This window comes from Spodoptera frugiperda, chromosome 20, assembly GCF_023101765.2.
Source record: "Spodoptera frugiperda isolate SF20-4 chromosome 20, AGI-APGP_CSIRO_Sfru_2.0, whole genome shotgun sequence".
In the NCBI taxonomy this organism is placed as follows: domain Eukaryota; kingdom Metazoa; phylum Arthropoda; class Insecta; order Lepidoptera; family Noctuidae; genus Spodoptera; species Spodoptera frugiperda.
In genome coordinates, this window is record NC_064231.1 from 4,054,354 (window position 1) to 4,072,761 (window position 18,408).

An 18,408-nucleotide genomic window follows, 5' to 3' on the forward strand; every position below is an offset into this window, starting at 1 on the left:
CAAGCTTTCAAAAGTTACAATATTGTAGTAGAAAAATGTGAAAGTCAATTAGTTTTTTCATAATATACATATTATTATTTGGTTATGGCAGCCCAGTGAAATAAATGCCAAACTTGCCTGACAGGGATGCCAACATAAAATACTTGTCGAATAGTGTAAAACTAATATCACTTTATACAAAATGTATTTTAGTAGTTGGCCCTGAATACCTTAATTTAAGGAATACACTATTTTTTTTTCGAAATGTAAAATGTATTAGGGTAATTTAAATTAAAATATTACAGTATTAGATAAAAACTTCAATCGATACTAATATTTCACTTTAGCAACACTGTCCTACTATCAAATGTATCCTTCAAATTCAATTCAATTTGCCATTTCCTTCAATTTCAGTGAGCGGCTTCGTTGAACTTCGTTCTATTCCTACTCTTGGTTGCGCCGGTCCCGTCCAATTGTATTTTCACATAATAAACGGTTCAATTAAAGTTTAATACTTGAAAATGTCTGTCCAAACGTTGCTGCTAGACTTCTCGATCGACCCCGCCCGCCTGGGAGACGAGATCGGCCAAAAAACAGTATTCGGGCAGTTGGAAACCGTGCTGAAGGAATACATCCCGAATCTTATTTTAGCCACCGAGTTAAAGCTGGAAGGTGGGTCTTTGAAGCTGTTGACTGGCAAGAAGGGTTCTACGGTGTCTGTGAGACTGTTTGACCGTGGCCTTGTCACTGTAAACATTGAATATTATAAGGAGGAGAACGAGGAACCATTAATTAACCTCAAGGTAAGCGCGCCTTGTAATGTTGTACTGAAATATATGATAGTACGCTACTATATTGAATGAATATTGAATTTTCTAATCAGTATCCAATAAATAAAGTAAATTCAATTCCATCAAGTAATCATTGCGTCGCTGTGCGGTCATTGATTTTAATTTCGAAATAGGGTTGTAAGTCACGCATTGTTCGCTATAAAATCAATGATTATTATTTACAATTACTGTTCTTTGATTATTTGTTTTCTCCTTGAAACAATGAACTGTGAAATAGATTGAACAATGCCATGTGATGTCATTTTTAATCATTAAATTATTTAAACAGAAATATTACCTATAAGAATCATATATCTTGTTTAGGATGTACTTAAATTAATGTTTCCCCTGTGAATGTTAATAAATTGAAATAACTATATATTAAAAATGTTATGTAATAACTAATTAATCATTTAAAAATATATTACATAATAAAAATACAAATACCTATAACATATTTAAATGTCTATAAAAAATAAATAGGAAAAAAAATCATGTGAAAAAACAGCACATTGAAATATTTATTCCAAATCACAATTTTATAGGCTCTCGTTTAGATTTATTAGCATTCAAAGGGCTAACAAAACAATCAGTTTAAAAAACAAATTACCATAGACATGTGAAGGTTGAGCGTATAGAGTTTGCATTTGTTTTCTAGTGCTCTAAACTACTGGAAAGTTCGGTAAGAATGTCATTGGACTGCGAAAGGGTAAAATTATTCCCGACAATCAAAAGGGGTTATAAATATGATGTTTATCTCACTAGTTCAGGTTAGATAATATACCTGTACTATTTATACCCATTTTTTTACTTAGTTTGATGGCATTACCCTTTTAAATCTTATTAGATTGGTTTTGGTTGTCTTTATCAATATTTTAGCTTAAAATATTATGTACTATTATTTTATTTAAGTACTTATGTTTAAGTATTATGATATAAGCACATAGCACTTATTAATATAATAGTTTATTCTTATTTATTACACATTTTCACTGTTCACTTTGATAGTGTAAATTATTTAATTAATGGCTGAAGTCTACATGCTGATATAATGTCAATCTCATGTTTTTAAAGAACTATTTTATAATCTTCATGATAAGTCACTGATAGGTCTATCTATCATATAATCATATTTAAAAGAAATAAAAATAGTCAATAGATCACCTGCAATTATTCAATATTTAAGTAGTAAAGTGAATTGCCTATATCGGAAATAGCTGCCATTCAACAAAACTATTAATAATAGTTACTAAAAGAAATCTAAACTTCTAGATATCTTGCGAAAAGTTTACTTATCAGTTATCATTATTATTATAAGCACGGACTTACATTTATTCCCAGTATAAAAAGTTCAGCTTTACCAGATTTGATAAGAATTTCAACGTAAGCTTATTATTATTGTAAAGTCCTTTATATTTTATCGCCTCAATGCATAACCCTTCTTAATTATGTAGGTAAGATATTCGCCAGTTATGTTATAAGTTTATTTCGAACTTGAAATAATCGGTAATTTCATGCGTAAAACTTGCACTTGCGATCTAGTGATCGTAGACGTATTATTGTAATTTATTTACTAATTATAAATTAATATTTCACTCTCACCTTCACATAAACTCTTTACTATCTATTTCTTATACCTATTCTTAGAATATAGCATAAAGTATGCTTTGCACACCTACCGTTTTCCGTAACTAATAGTTGTATGCATGACCCTATTACCAGACCCGTCTAGTAGCAGACTAACGAATCTACCAGACCTTCCAGTACCCGAGAAAACGCTCAACCTTACATTTTTTCGCCAACTTATAAAACTATGCATGTTTAGTGTACCTGCATTCATTTCTTTTTTTGTTTTTCCTTCTTTATGATTTATTTTTTCAATAGTCGGCGAGAGTATTGGAAAATCAGCTGAAAAAATACATCAATATTATTAAATCGCAAGCGTACGCGCCGCTAAAGCGATGCCTCTTCGGCAGGTACTATCCGACATCGGGTAAGTGGTCCATGTTAATAGTGTAAGAACTTAACTATTTCTATTATACCTACCTATAGTTAATTCATTAATGTACATAAACCTTATATACATGTTCAACCCGGTAGTTGAATGTTATTTTTATCTTTTAGTCGTTATTTGGTGAAGAAAAACTGACACTTTTTTATAATAGTTAATTGTCCTTTTATGCTAATTCTCTTCCTGAATAGTCTCTCAATCAACACATATTAAAACCTCAAAACAGCCAACTCAATTATAAAATGTCACACAGTAAAATGTCTTATAATTTGCCTATTATAATGTAAAATTCCATTTCACAGACGATCGCCTACTAGAGTACGATATCGATGCTGTAATATTCGATGAACAGTCGCCTTTCCAAAGAGTTCAAATCGTCCATTCCAAGACTCTCGGCAATATGTTGGTGCTAGATGAATTACAAAGTAAGTTTACCCTTTCTAACTAGCTGTCTCTGAGCGGTTTCACCAGCTCCTATTGATTTTACCGTGATGTTTTACAGCCTATAACATCTCGATAAAATGACGATCCAATCCAACACGAAAAGATTATTTCAAATAGAAACAGTTGTTCCTGAGATTAGCGTGTAAATAAACAAACTCTTCAGCTTTAATCAGTCTAGAGTATAAAAGATTAGCAGATGGTAAGCAATTCGCACCGCCCGCAACACCAGAAGAGTTACATTGCCGGCCTTTGAAGGATTGAGCCTCCAGTAATCTCTCTCACACGACAAAACACGTACTTTGTAAACATTTGACGACACATAAGATAAGGTGTACAAGCCTACAATAACCTATTTAATTCACTTACAGATATCTCGGAGGCTGATCTCATTTATACTGAAACTTTGATGCAGAGAGGCAAGGAGAGCTATGAAGGGAAAGAAATCGTCATCTTAGGTAAAAAACCTCTTTTAATTTTGCTCGCGCTCTAAATAATCATCGTTAGGTATATTTACTGTTGTACGTTAAGGTTTTTGGTTCGTATTGAGGGTGAGAATATTTGTTTATTTAGCTTTATACACATGAACAGCTCGCGATAGCTCTCTGTGAATCTGTGTGCCTTGACACGCTGATTGGAGACCGCAATTTAAAAGATTAACAATAAACAGTAATGCGCGGTCAAATTAATTCTTTAACTAGTTCTTACAACACCCACGCGAAGATGGTGACAAATATCTTCAAATCTACCGTCATCACTCTAAAGCGTGGGCTTTCTCTACCACGATAATAAAGCACTTGTAATAATTTCCATCTTTGATTCTGCTTTATTGGGATGTGAACCTTTAGCCTCGTTGCATTATGTATGCATGCGCAAATTGCCTTGTTAACCCCTGGGCCGTCGGCCGTCTCGCTACGCATCAAATTGACACCCAGACGCCAATCAATGGATTGAAATCGACAATGTAAGATGTATAGCAGAAATGACTAAGGAATCATTATTTCTCCATTATATCCAATGGTCCATCACTACCCGAACTATTAGCATACTTCTCTAAAATCGTTTTATGACTTCATTAAATGTAAGTAGTATCCGATTTAGAACCAAATTGCAATAATACCTACTGTAAGCAAAACTTACTGACTACTTACTTATTTAATCGCACGCATGTGCGTGTCTACCGCCTATCACCTAAACAACAAGACTTTTAGGAACTTTATTATAATAATATATGAATTGAACTTTTAAACATACTAACTTTTCGAACGTTAGATGATAAATACTAAACCTATGAAATAGTATATTTTCAAATTACTATTTACTCAAACACCTTTACCACAATTTCTGTTAAATAACCAGCGCAGTTTAACGCGATGCCAAAACGATACAATTAGGTCAGGGACACTACCATAGTGACTACTTATAGCGTATTAATCTGCATCACCTGCATGCACCACTCGCTTGCAATCTAACAGGGGCTAATTGTTCAAGGTGGCGGCGACGGAGCTCTATTGTACGAACTCCTCAAGGAGAAACCAAAGTACGTGTGGATGCTGGAAATTGACGAGGTTGTGATGACCGCCTGCAACAAATACTTGCGGTCAATATGCGGGGATGTGCTGGAAACAAGAAAGGGCCCTAACTATGAAGTAATTTGTTAATTTCATATATGTAATAGTATAGTTTCTATGTCATTTCACCATTATAATCATCATTATATCAACAACAAGACGTCCATTGCTGAACACAGGCCCACTTCCAGATCAGCTGGTATTTCCTTGGATTCACACTCATTTTTGACTTCCATAAATATTATAGAACATATGTTAATATGTTCCCGAGTTTAAGCTAATTTACCAACCTGCTTCATGATTTGAATTGTCGCATGTTCAACAATAGGCTGAGGTCTTGGGTTGGATAAATGTTATATTGGGTATTTACATTTTTTAAGAAAATAAAAAAGGCATGTAATCTGGTGAAGTGGGTGCATGTTGCCTAACGTTGTCGTGTCAGTGGACGATCTGTTGGTCTGCATGTCCTGTGATTTAATTAGGACTAACTGCTTTCTACCGGTGCGCGGTGGCATGAAAGGAGTAATGATGGTGTTTCTTTCGCTTTTTTCTCCATACGAGTCTACATTTTGGAAAGAGAATATGTTACTTGCAGTTAGCTAATTGACATAATTTGTTTTAAGGTGAAAATTGAATTTTGCATTTCACCAAACCACCTTACCTCCACCAAATACTACGTACGAGTCGTAGGTACTATTTTAACTAAGAACTTATTAGGCTTCTTCAGTTCTTCCATACGTGTAATTTAGATTACACAAAATGCCTAAAAAATAATAAAAAAGGCATAAAAATATACCTATGTATGATAGAATATAAGAACCAGAACCTAAACTAACACTAGTTTGGTTGCCTGCCTTGTGGTAGTAATAAAAATGATAATCTGAAGTTATTTCTTAACTTTTATTACCGTTTATTCTACACATTTTACATAAACCTTACGAAATAACATAGCTATAACAAGGTTCGTATAACGTAACTCTATGAAGGATCTTGAATGTTGAATCACAAGTTTTGCGTACGATGGCCAAATAACTGTCATTAGGCCACCATTTTGTGAATACGAGCCGCTATTTATAGCTTGTCAACCCGATTTCTATTTGGGTAATATGCACTGTAGATGTAGTACGATAAAATTGGAGTATTCGAGAACTTCGTTTGAAGATTTTGAGTAATAAAATGATGATGATCAATGCCAAAGAAAGCCAAAATTCTTGTTATTTTGCTCTAATAAACAAAATGTTCAAGTAATAGTATTGGTATTGCACAATATTTGATTTAGTTTATAAATAGATGTGTCCACGACACAGCACAAAAATCTAGTGTGGCGCAATATTAGAAGTACCCCGGGTATATATATATAATTCCGGTGCTATTAGACTGCTTAGCAATACAACTGGGAGAAGTTTTGCCCATGTCACTTCATACTGACTGAGTGTAACACTCATAATAATAATATTATCATGGGCTTATTATCATAGATTATCACGGGCACCAAACGAAGTAGAAACGAATAAATCCAATGTTACTCCCGAAGTAACCCATCTAAACCGAAATAGTCCGAACGACTTTTCAACGTGAGGTCGCAATTACGAAGTATTAGCTAATTAACTTTGTACGAAAGCTTTGCAGCTTCGATAGATGATAACTCTTAATTCAATTTCCACAGGTGATTGTAGAGGACTGCATGCTGACTGTGAACAAGTTTATCGCTGATGGCAAGAAGGTTGACTATATATTTGGTGACCTTACCGACATTCCTATCTCGGAGTCTGCGTGCGGAGAGCTCTGGGAATTCATGATCACCATCCTTAACTCCTCGTTCAAGATTCTCAAGCCCAACGGGAAGTTTATGACCCATGTATGTATTTTTGTTAATATAAATATTGAGTCTCTGTCAAAAACCAAGATTGATCCAAGTATTTCAGCTAATTTCGGTCGATAATGGAATTACTTCATCCAATTTGTTTGTGTACCTTACATATTACACAGACCCTCTCTAGATCTATGTACAAAAGTATTATATTATCGTCTAATTGATTCTAGGGCAACGGCGCCACTTCCCCTGAATCTCTGGAGCTATACGAGCAGGAGCTTGCCAAGCTGAAGCCGCCGGTCAAGTACACGAAGAGCAAAGCCTTCGTGCCATCGTTCCTAGAAGACTGGTACTTCTACCACATATCTTTCGCGACCACCGACAACGGGGATGCTTAACACCACACCAAAGACATAAAAGTATTCACATTTCTACTAAGTCATATTAATGCCATATTCCTAGGTATAAACACCACACATAATAAGTTAGATACAGTGTCCAGATTAAGGTGGAATTACACCATGATACCAAACGAAAATACTAAAATATATCACATAAAACCTTTCTATGATTTCACCTTGACCTGGACAAAGCATATGGTTTCTACGAAAGAAATTGACGATGATTTTGTTAAGAAGTTATTTTGTATTATTAAAATTTATGTTTTTCTGAGTTTTACATTTGATATACATTTGAACAGCTCCGCCAATAACCCGCGGCGCGGGGTTGGCGCACCGTATGGTATTGAGGTAGCTAGTACGCCTGTAGCTTGTAAGAAATGTAGTCACACTACACAATTTTCCGTATTATTAGTATTAGTTCGAAGTTTACTGTTATTTCTATTGATATGTGCTCGTTTCTTTATTTGTTTTATGAATATTAAAAGTATTTTAACAACCATTGTTGTTTCAATTTTCATCATATCTGTACATGTTTTAATTTTGATACCTTGTTTTATGATAAAAATGAAAGACTCCAATGGAGTAGTCAATAGCGTCTGTCGATCAAGATGTCGGGAATTATAACCAGAATAAATTGAATCAATAACATAACTGGCAAAAAGTGGAATTAAATTTACTAGACTAGACTGGGTATCCCTAGAGGAACCTTCAAAAGAAAAGCCAAACCAAACAGTTATCATTTAGGTAAAAGGACAAAAGACAAAACTAAATGATTCCAGGTTATAAAATAATACTAACTACTCAACAAAATAAAAAGTAACTTCATTATTCATAACTTTATAAAGATAATTTACAAAAAATTACAAGACATTTATATTTTACCTTAGATACTTATTTATATTCCAGTGTTCTATATCTTTATATGATCACAGTACGATAGCAAAGTGGAAATGACGCGAAACCATTATAAAAGTTGCAAAATAACACATTAGATTCTTGTTGAAAGTAAGATCTGTAAAAATGCTGTTATAACTTAAATTTTGCTGATTTATAATTCGCAACATAAATACAAAATTTATTGTCAGATTTAACTGAAAGCCACCCGTTTATTATTCAGACGTTGCGCAATTTACGTCTAAAATTTCATTATTTGTACCATGTTACAGATCTTCTATTATTATACAAATATAAAGTTAAACACAGTACTTAAAAAATACAAGATTTACTCACACAAAACATTGAGTATTTTATTTTCTAATACTGTAATAAATGTAAACAGCATGAAACACTTATGACACAGATTCAATGACGTGTCTGCGACCATTCAAGTGTCCCACATCATAATGGATTTATATTTCTCTAACCTAGTCCTCAGTACATTGCGTCATACTATGACGTCATCAGCTACTAAGTAAGCTAAGCTCTACTTGGAACTAACTGACGTGATTTTGTAGTAAAATTATTTTTAAGTATAAGAAAACTCCAATTACATTGCATGAAATTGCCAAAATATAATATTACTTATTCTATGTGGTGTAACAATTTGTACAAGTTTTTTATCGCCTGCGACATAAGGGAATGTATGTTTATGATTTACTACTTCTTGCCTTTTTTCAACTAGGTTGAGGTCCACACTAGGCATTAAATAAATTCATGATAAATATGACAATATAGTGATAGTGAAAAGAACTACACTTTAAAAAATTATAATATCATTTGACATAAACTGCGCAACCTGACTAATAAACATGCATCATTTAGGTCTTACATTAAACATGTGCATAATACATAACATATATGTACAACAATGGTTATTCGGCTTGTCGTAATCGAGCCAACCTCTGTGTAAGCTCGTCTTGTTCCTGAGATACCACAGTAGTCTGTCCCACTGAGGTGCTTGGTACTCCGGAAGGCAGCTCCATGTTGAGTTCCAAACTGAAATAGAGAATATAAAGTCATTAGTATCATGGTAGACAAATTAAGGCAGAATTAGAACTATCAGACATGAAAATAAGCAGATTCCTCATGTTAAGTCTGCTGTACTTAATAAAAATTGAATTTGTATTAAAAATAATATAATAAGAGTTTATTTCTGCATGAGAACAAAGCTAACTGCTCCTATTACTATTAAATAGCACTGCTACTTATCAGGCATTTGATCCCATACAAAAGCTGACAAATAAATGTAGTTGATGGGAAATGCCATTTGGTATTCTATTGTCTCAGCCTACCCCAATGGGTACATGCCAATATGTATGTACAAAGAGAGTGTATGTATGTGAAGTTAAAAAATAACCATGAATATTTAGCAAAACATACCCAGCTTCATCAGCGACTTGCTGCAACAGATTATCAACATCTCCTTGAGGTACTGTAGTGGTTGTGGTCTGTGACATTGCATTCTCCATGTATGAGGATTGGACGTCCAGGTCTTCAAACTGGCTCTCGAACTTGTCCATGAGTGTGGAGATCTTCTCGAGGTTCATTGACTTCATTGCTGCATCCATCGCCTTTACAACACCCGCCATAGAGTTTGTGACCTGGAATCAATTTTGATTTGTGTTTAAAGTAACAGAATTGATTTATATTGTGAATGTCAAGACTGAAAACATGATTATTTTGATTCAGAGTAGTTCATACAGTATGAAGTACTAGCTTTTGCAAATGGCTTTGCCCACAGTCCTATGGGATAATGAGTGTCCTATGTGTTATTCTAGAGTCATAATCTACCCTTGTTCCGAATTTCATCTCACTCCCTTTAGCCGTTTTGATGTGATTCAGTAACAAACAATCACACAAGCTCAGAAACATTCTCATTTATAATATTAGTGAGATATTCATGTTTGTAATGCTGTAGTTAGCAACAAGTTATGATTGTATCTCTTATTATTTAATTTAAAAAGTAAACAGTTAAGTCTTCATGAATCAAGACAAGATATCAAAGACAATTGAATCAAATTGTAGACCTAGTCAGTGCATTAGAGTTTTGTAAAGTCCCACAGTGATTCATAATAACATCACAATAGTAAATAACTAGATATCACATTATCAACATAGTAATGTAATAAACATTAACATTACAATATTTATGTAAATTAAATTGTAATCCAAACTCACCTTTCTGGTAGTTAGAGCAGTCTGCACTCTGCTTGATACTGCATCGACCCTCGCTGACATCCTTAGATAGTTGAGAGCCTGATTCTTCTGTCTTATGGCATTCTCTGCATGTATCCGTGCTCCTTCTAAGTTACCCTTCTGTATTGCCTTCTTTGCTTTTTCCTTCTCAACCTTTTCTTCTTTCTCACATTTTTTAGAATTTCTCTCTAACTCTTTCACAGCAAATTTTAAATTAAATAGGTGTTCTGGTAAGTGTGAGTTAAGGATTTATTTGTATGAGTGTGAATCATAATTAAATACATTCTAATTAATTAAAAATGTCACAACAAAGTAAAATAACATAAATGTACAAGAATCCCTCATAAACTACTGTTTGCTTCGAAAATGCTGTAATTGTTGAGACTTACAAAAAATATTTACATCAGACAAAAACAAGATTGTCCAGTAAGTATCTATGAATCATCATTAAATTACTAGTTTTAGTGTCAATCTATTTTGTTACTTAGATTGAAAAATATATGAGATACACACACTAGATTAAAAAATATCACGATATAAGATTCATGAAATGATAGACAATGGTAAAATTGTTACGAAATACAAGGTAAACATTGTAAGAACAAGTTAAATTCAATGCCAAAGTGGGAAATACCTTCAAGATTATCCATCAATGATTCAATGTTTCCGATCGATTCTACTTACTCTTTAGCTTTAATTTTGCAATTAAAATTTCAACATAATAGGCCTAAAATACTGAAAAAGAATAGAGTAGTGTCAAAACTTACGATACTATCAAAAAGGATACTTTCCATAGCGGATGAAGACATTTCGTTCCCCAGCTTGACGGCTTTTAAAAAACTTTTAACACAAAAACAACAGGTACGAGGACCTTTAAGCTTAGCACTAAGCACAGAGTTAAATTATAAAATTAATAAGGAGTTGCAAACTCAGATTCCAATTAATTTATTTGGACGATGACTCACAATCACTCGTCAAAACAATTTTGCCCTATCTTTAGCTGTCAAACTACTATCAGTGGATTTCAGTGTGGCAAGTAGAGAAAAGTATTTTTAAATCAAAGTTATTTACAAGTTATCAAGTCGTTGAGTAAATTATTGAACAAATGTATTTTAATTAAAAATTGCATAATGTTAGATATGGTAGATCTAGAAAGTATTTTTTTAATATTTGAATGACATTCTCATACAGGAAATCGCTAGATTTTAAGATTGTCTATGACTTTAATTTCTGTAGGTTGGTACACCTGATTATAACAACAAAATGTCAAAATAAAATTGAATTGAGTGAAAAGTGTTCGCTGCTAGATTTTATTTGGAAGTGAGAGAATCGGAGAGCGTCAAATAATCTTTAATATTTGTAAAAATCCTTCAAGAAAATAATTTAGAAATATCTATTTTAAAATTGTAGTGCTTCCTTTCTTTAAGTTTTAGTATTATTTCGATTTTTGCTTGTTTCGTGACAAAAGCAGAAATTCCAAACATAGTCTCGGATAGGTAGAGGACATTCGCTGGGCGTAAAAAGAAAATGGCGTGTGCTACACTCAAAAGAAATTTGGACTGGGAGTCCATGGCGCAAATGCCTGCAAAGAGGCGAAGGTGCTCACCATTTGCAGCCAGCAGTTCAAGCACAAGTCCAGGTGTAAAAGTTTCGGAAAGCAGACAATCGTCATTTGGAGAATCCGTTATTGCACCTGCGAAACTGACCCCAGGTTTGTTTATTTTTTTTATTATGGCTTCAAGAATGCGATGACGACTTGCTACGTTAGTAGTTTGGATAAAATAATATTGTATGGTAAATTATTTGTATATTTAATCAGCTGTATTATCTAACGCCATTGTTTCCACTGCATCATGAATATTTTTATCGTGTTAGAGCGAGATGAGTGATGCATGAAGACCGTTGCGTGGATTTTTTCATGTCCTTTTGTTGGTTTTTGTGTTGAATCCCATCTCAAATGTCTTTGTGGTATTAAATTGTGGGTCGGTTTTTGCTGAAACCCGAGTTTTTACGTGTTTCATACGTATCTTCTGAGTCAAATCATGCATAATCAGCTGAAATATGGACGGTACCTATATACACGCAGCATTGTCTGCGTTTCAGCATATTAGTAATTAACTGGATGACTGGACATTTTGTTACAAAGCTATTAAATGCTTATGTAGGCTGATTTATTTACTAGTTGACAGTTTATAGCTCGATTATTAGTATTCATCAAAACATAATAAAGAGTTATTTCATTGTGTGGTATATGTGACATAAACACGTAGTATGAAGGTTATATTCTATGTACGAATGTAAATAACGAAAAAATATATGAACAGCTGGGTACTTAACATAAGCATGACTTTAAAATATTACTTTCTTTGTAGTCTAGGTAGGGTTTCATGTATTCTTTATTATAATGTCACATTATTTTATTCATTACAGTTATTTAAAAATAATATATAATTAGTTTCATAATTTCATAACTAATCTTAAAACCAAAAAGGAATTATGATTAAAATCTAAGTCATCACTTTATGTTGCAATCATCATGATTAGAAAAACCTTGCCTACATTCAAAATTTAAAGGTCAAGCAATATATGAACAAATATAATTTGTAGTGTATTCTATAGTCATATCTTATATTCTTCACTTAAACTTAAATAACACGAAAAATACCATGCAGCATGTAATAAAATACCATCAGTTTTTATGAACTGCTCTCTATGCCCTTAACCTTTTTTTTTTACATTCAAAAGTGCAATTAAGTATTTGCTACCTGAGGCCATTTTCAGTCATGGTCCATGAACATAAACCTTTGTCATGCCTGTGAATAAGTTTACTCCATAGAGTTCTGTATGCTGTATTCATACTTTTTACAACCACTAGACAGTCTTACTTTATGCCATGAAATTAGATCTAAAAAAAAAGCATGTACTTAATAGTTTCTTCTTTTTTTTTTTTCAAGTAGTTTAGTGGAAATTTTATAGTCTTTGAATAGGGTTAGCTATAGAAATTGCAACTTTCTTTCGCAATATTTATTTCACGGTTATTGATCATCATTTAACTTCATGAACGCTATAAAAAGTCATGACTGAACAAATTGACAGTTGAATTGCAGCTTTATTGTTACATTTACCTGACATACATAACCATAATTCAGCTGTGTGGTATAAAATTATAGAATTTGTACATTGCTGACTAATAATAACTATTGCTGCTGATAAATATTGAAATTAATTTTAAAAGGTTGCCTTTCAGCTAAATTATGCTCAATTTAAAACCAATTATCTTAACCTCTCTTGCTGAAGAAATAAGCATCTGAAATAGGCTTATTTTCTCACTCATCCAAAACAGCAGCATTATACATTCATCTGGAAAGTTAATTATCTAAAAAGCTATTTTGATACATGTGCTTTTTTGTGTCTGTGTGTCATTTTACACATGGTTCATTATTGGTTGTTAATTTTGACACCTTGATAGGACACATGACTAAACTGAGACATTCCTCTCCCAGCCATTTGTTTAAAGTCAAATGTTTTGGCAACCCAACACCTACAGTATTGTTTATCACATGTCTTCATTATTAAGGAATAATTTATTGCATCTCTTCCACTAAATCATTAGCTTAAAGACACTGACAAAACAATTTAGAGAGATGGGTTTTATTCAACTTTTTTATGAATTTTATTCCAAAATTAAGGGATTTATTTTCAACTGTACAATCTCTCGCTACTTTAAATCGCTTAAAACAAAGACTCAGAGATTTTGCTAATAATTCAATAAAAATTGTTGGATCTTCAGAACGTATGGCACAGGAGATATGCGACGAGATCAAGCGTCTCCATCGCCGTCGCCAACTGCGGCTGACTAACGCAGCAGCGTCCTGCTCCTCTTCTAGTGGCTCTGAAGGCGACTGCTCGCCTCCTCATCGCTCCTCACACAACACACAGAAGGTGCACCACCGTGCACTCTTTACTTTCAAACAAGTAAGTATATTAATATGGAATAGCAATATACCTAAGTATTCCTTTTAGCTTACTTCTTCATCAATGCTAGAGTCAAGAGCAATTTCTACTGCATGAAAAAATATCTTTAGTTATGCTTATTTTTAAAATAATTTTGTTCACCTTCTCTTCTGCATAGTAAATGACGCCAAAACCAAATATGGCTGCTATTCTGACCCTCACATTTAAATACCATATCACATTTACCTACTAACATTACCTTGTTCTATCTAATAAACAATTTAGTATGTCTACTTCAGTCTAAACCTCATCATTTTACATTTAAATTGCTATTTAATTCAAGCTTGGAATTGATTCTGAAAAAGCTAAATATTTTATAAAACTGCTTCAATTTTTATTATTTGTAAATTTTCCGTAACAATAGGTATTGTGTCTAGACTTGGTAGTTTATTTTCGTAATTTGGCAAGTTAACAGCCCTTCCGTGAGTTTGTTATATTAGTCAGACAAAAATCTTGTCATTACATTGTTTTAAAAATGTAAAACAGTTTTAGTTTTCCCTGTATTTAATTAGGTCATTTGTACTTAAGAAACAAAACTTTATCCTTTCGAAAAATCAGGAAATACCTTTCCTGATATAACTTACTTGTTCATTAATGAAATTGGGGAATATGAGCGTGATAAAATTGTAATATAACGTTTCATTACGTCACAGGTGCGTATGATCTGCGAGCGAATGTTGCGTGAGCAGGAGGTGGCTCTCCGCTCCGAGTACGAGTCGGCACTTAGCACCAAGCTTGCCGAACAGTACGAAGCTTTCGTACGCTTCAATCTTGATCAGGTAATACTTCTCAACTATCTTGTATGCGTGTCGTGCTTTTACAATCGAGAAAAGCAATAAATATTAATGTTTACCTTATTATGTTCTTCATTATTACATTGTGATTACAAAAAAAAAAGCAGCACTACAGTCATTACAAAACAGTATAAAAGGGCTACAATAATTAATTAAATTGCATCTTCAAGATCACTTTACAAGGAAATGTAATGAATAAATTAAGATACAAGTTACTGACTTATCAAACAAAAGTAACTAAAAGTCATTATGAAATGGAAATATAATTAACATATCAACTATTTAACGAGTAAATAATCACCACGATAAAAATTATCAAATTATTTCTAACGTTTTTATATTTGAAACCATATCAATGACGAATGGCGTCTGTCGATAACAGGCTGCTTTCACACGCTCTCCTTCTTATCAATTTAAATAGAACGCAAGAATTGTATTCTGTACAAATAAATGCTCAAGTTAGCATTGTATTTTAATTTATTAAAGTTCTAATTTCGATTCATTGTTTCTGATTCACATTTAGTTGCATAGTCAGTTGGAAATGAAATGCCTTGAAATACCGTTTCAATAACTTTAAAATGTTTCATTTGAAGCAAATAAATCGAAACATTGTGATAATGATTTTGATTTAGCTTCAGATATTTTATTAATTAGTAATTACGTTTTGTTATATCAATAAATGTATTAAGTCATCACGAGAATACACAACACTGCTTTATTTTAATCCGAAATGTTCAAAATCTATAAGAACACATATGATTATCTAATGCTAAATCAATATAACATGTAACACATGTGACATTTGTGTGACAGGTGCAGCGCCGACCCCCGCCCGCAACTTGCATGCCACTCGGCATGGACGCCGAGCACCACATGCATCAGGACCTCGTCCCCAGCTGTGAGTTGACATACATGCTACTTATTAATTACTTAATGTTTTTTACTGATGAGCTTAGATTAATATTAACACAACTTTTTTGATGTCTTTCATTTTTTTACTTGAGTCTGTGATATGTGAAACTTCTATGATGTGGAACTTTAACAATGTGTTTATTTGTTTTCAGATCTGTCCTAATGACCATGAAGTTTGCTGTGCGGTATAATACTGCAACTATATCAAGACAAACATATTTTGGTATATGTGAATATTATATTATGCGGGAGTAAAGTATCCTAATGAATCAAGACATTGTGATTGCTGGTGGAATTTGACACTGGCTAATATTGCCAAACATTTTCGTTTAGTACAGTATTAATGTACATCAATATAATAATACAATTTATTTTCCCACCAGTTGTATTTTTGTTTTCAGTTCAATGTGACGTCCAATAGCCTTTTAGACTTAGCAATAAAAAGAGCCTTCGCAATATTGCCGGTGTAAGATTCCACAGTTTAGTTCATGCCACATACACATAATTAGCTTTTAATGCTTTAGGTAAGGTACGCTGGATTATTGTGTTCATAGACTGAGGATCGATGAAGCCGAGTCGGACGACTTGTAGCCAGGCACGACACTATTTAGCTCTGGCTAAGTGTTCGGATTAACAAAACGGGTTTGTTAACAGAATTATGTCTTTACAGCAGACACGGATGTCAGGTATACACTTGTATTTTGTATATTTTCTAAAGTAACATTATGAAACCTATAGTAATGTTGTAATCTACACAATATAAATTCACGCAGAGTGCCTCTTTATTCATTGACCTCGAAAGTGCGAATTAGTTAGCCATAATTATTTTTGATTGACGATTATTTTTACTGTACTTTTCTTTATAGTGTTGTCGAATTATAGTTGTAGTTGGTAAATTATATTTAATTTGATTGTATGTAAAGGGCGGCGCGAATGCCCGCCCTTAGCTCTTATGAGAGATGGCCTCTTGTATCAGACAGTTCGGGATATCTTTAGGACTCTATATTAAAAATGTATTCTTATCTATAATATTACGGCGTTTCTAGCCAATATTTAACTACTACAAAACTTATTTCCTCGAAATTAACTCACTGATACATGGCTTTTAGAGAATGATTAATTAGCTTTATTTAAATTTTTAAGTTATTATTTTTTCTCAATAATGTATGAAGATACTACGTCGGCATCGCAGTCGACGACCACTGTAACCGAGAGATGCACTCCACGGAACATTATTGGGTTTGTTTTATAATAATTGTTTAGTTGTAACTTTTTATTGAATACAAAAAACGATATTTGTTACCAAGCATTATTCAATAAAAATAGGATAGGACTTTTTTTAAATTGTATTATCAGCTCTTTATTGTAGGTTATTGGCGATTAAGAACTGAAAATAAATTAGCTAAACACAAATTGGATTTTTATTTTCTTATGTTGTATAATATTACGCTAGAATTTCCTGAAGCGGATAAGCAAAGGGTGTGCCTCACCTTACTCACCTCTTCGAGAATACACTACTGCTATACACACACAGCTTATATATTAGCGAATACATAGGTATTTCGCTAATATAAGTCCTAGGACTTGTATGCTACAATACTTGTACACCAGTGATGTTACTATGCTACCTTGCTGTGGATCCGTTTGGCTTCCACCATTCATACTGGGACACATAAATAATTTAGCACTGGTGGAAACAGACAAAACTAGACTTTTAAATTGAAAGATCTGTGCTATGAAATCGATACATCGCATACTCGAGCTGCGTATCTTTCTCGCAAAGCTACATAGCTTGGTATCAGTGAATATTGTCACATAATTTTACAACTTAGCTATTACATCGTAGCATAGCTAGATAGCACATATGTGGTGAAAAGGCAGGCCCTTGGTGGTAGGTCGCCATACACCGCGTCTCCAACGCGGAGCAGGAGTTGGAACGGGGTTGTTTTAAAGTCAATGGGCATTTTATTCTATGGTATGATTTTGTGGATCTGACACTCCTGTACTTAGGCGCTTTGCACATGGAGCAACTTGTTGAGGAAACTATCAACATTTTAAAAGTTTCTTGTAAAAAGTTGATAGTTGCTATAACGTTTACGTTTGCCGCAATTTTATGGCAATCTGTGAGCAACTTTCATAACCGAGTTGCTAAATCTACGCAGCGATCAGCGTTCAGTATGACAATGGATATCGAAGAAGCAGCACTTGCTCTCATTTTATTACGTCGTCGCCGTCGACGGCAACTTTAAAAACCGGTATAATATTTAACAGTTGCTAGTTGCGGTAATTAAGAACTAAGTTAGTCATCGATAGCAGTAACTAAAAACTGTTGACGATTACCGGAACTCGAAACTCGAGTTGCTACTGCGCGGTTCAATTGAAATATATGTAAACAGCTAGTTGCCAGTTGCCAGTTGCTCCATGTGCAAAGCGCCTTAATAAATATTAGTACTTATTTTATAATCTTTCACCTGCCTCACTCAGGAGGCGCGCGATAGTAGCCATTT

General features: G+C 33.5%; 3 protein-coding genes across 5 annotated transcripts; 2 read left to right on the forward strand and 1 right to left on the reverse strand.

Annotated features, from left to right (window-relative positions):
• Nucleotides 1-354: 354 nt before the first annotated feature.
• On the forward strand, nucleotides 355-8,251 carry LOC118281842 (spermine synthase). 2 transcript variants are annotated; one of them, XM_035602610.2, is made up of 7 exons: nucleotides 355-782; nucleotides 1,468-1,579; nucleotides 3,123-3,245; nucleotides 3,633-3,719; nucleotides 4,753-4,910; nucleotides 6,499-6,690; nucleotides 6,876-8,251. In XM_035602610.2, exons 1-7 carry the CDS (start codon nucleotides 501-503, stop codon nucleotides 7,041-7,043), a joined length of 1,122 nt encoding a protein of 373 aa, XP_035458503.1. In that variant the 5' UTR covers nucleotides 355-500; the 3' UTR covers nucleotides 7,044-8,251. The 2 variants fall into 2 exon arrangements, with proteins under 2 accessions (XP_035458503.1, XP_035458511.2); XM_035602618.2 differs by lacking the exon at nucleotides 1,468-1,579 and adding an exon at nucleotides 2,694-2,802 and having other exon boundaries at nucleotides 361-782.
• LOC118281072 (charged multivesicular body protein 1b) lies at nucleotides 7,848-11,192 on the reverse strand. 2 transcript variants are annotated; one of them, XM_035601526.2, is made up of 4 exons: nucleotides 10,969-11,192; nucleotides 10,164-10,408; nucleotides 9,366-9,586; nucleotides 7,848-8,981 (listed from the first exon to the last, which is right to left on the reverse strand). In XM_035601526.2, exons 1-4 carry the CDS (start codon nucleotides 10,988-10,990, stop codon nucleotides 8,858-8,860), a joined length of 612 nt encoding a protein of 203 aa, XP_035457419.1. In that variant the 5' UTR covers nucleotides 10,991-11,192; the 3' UTR covers nucleotides 7,848-8,857. The 2 variants fall into 2 exon arrangements, with proteins under 2 accessions (XP_035457419.1, XP_035457426.1); XM_035601533.2 differs by lacking the exon at nucleotides 10,969-11,192 and adding an exon at nucleotides 10,816-10,936.
• Nucleotides 11,193-11,440: 248 nt separating this feature from the next.
• LOC118281087 (akirin) lies at nucleotides 11,441-17,314 on the forward strand. Its single transcript, XM_035601541.2, has 5 exons — nucleotides 11,441-11,892; nucleotides 13,972-14,156; nucleotides 14,849-14,974; nucleotides 15,803-15,887; nucleotides 16,054-17,314. The coding sequence occupies exons 1-5, from the start codon at nucleotides 11,709-11,711 to the stop codon at nucleotides 16,062-16,064; spliced, it is 591 nt and encodes a 196-aa protein (XP_035457434.1). The 5' UTR covers nucleotides 11,441-11,708; the 3' UTR covers nucleotides 16,065-17,314.
• The last annotated feature ends 1,094 nt before the right edge of the window (nucleotides 17,315-18,408 follow it).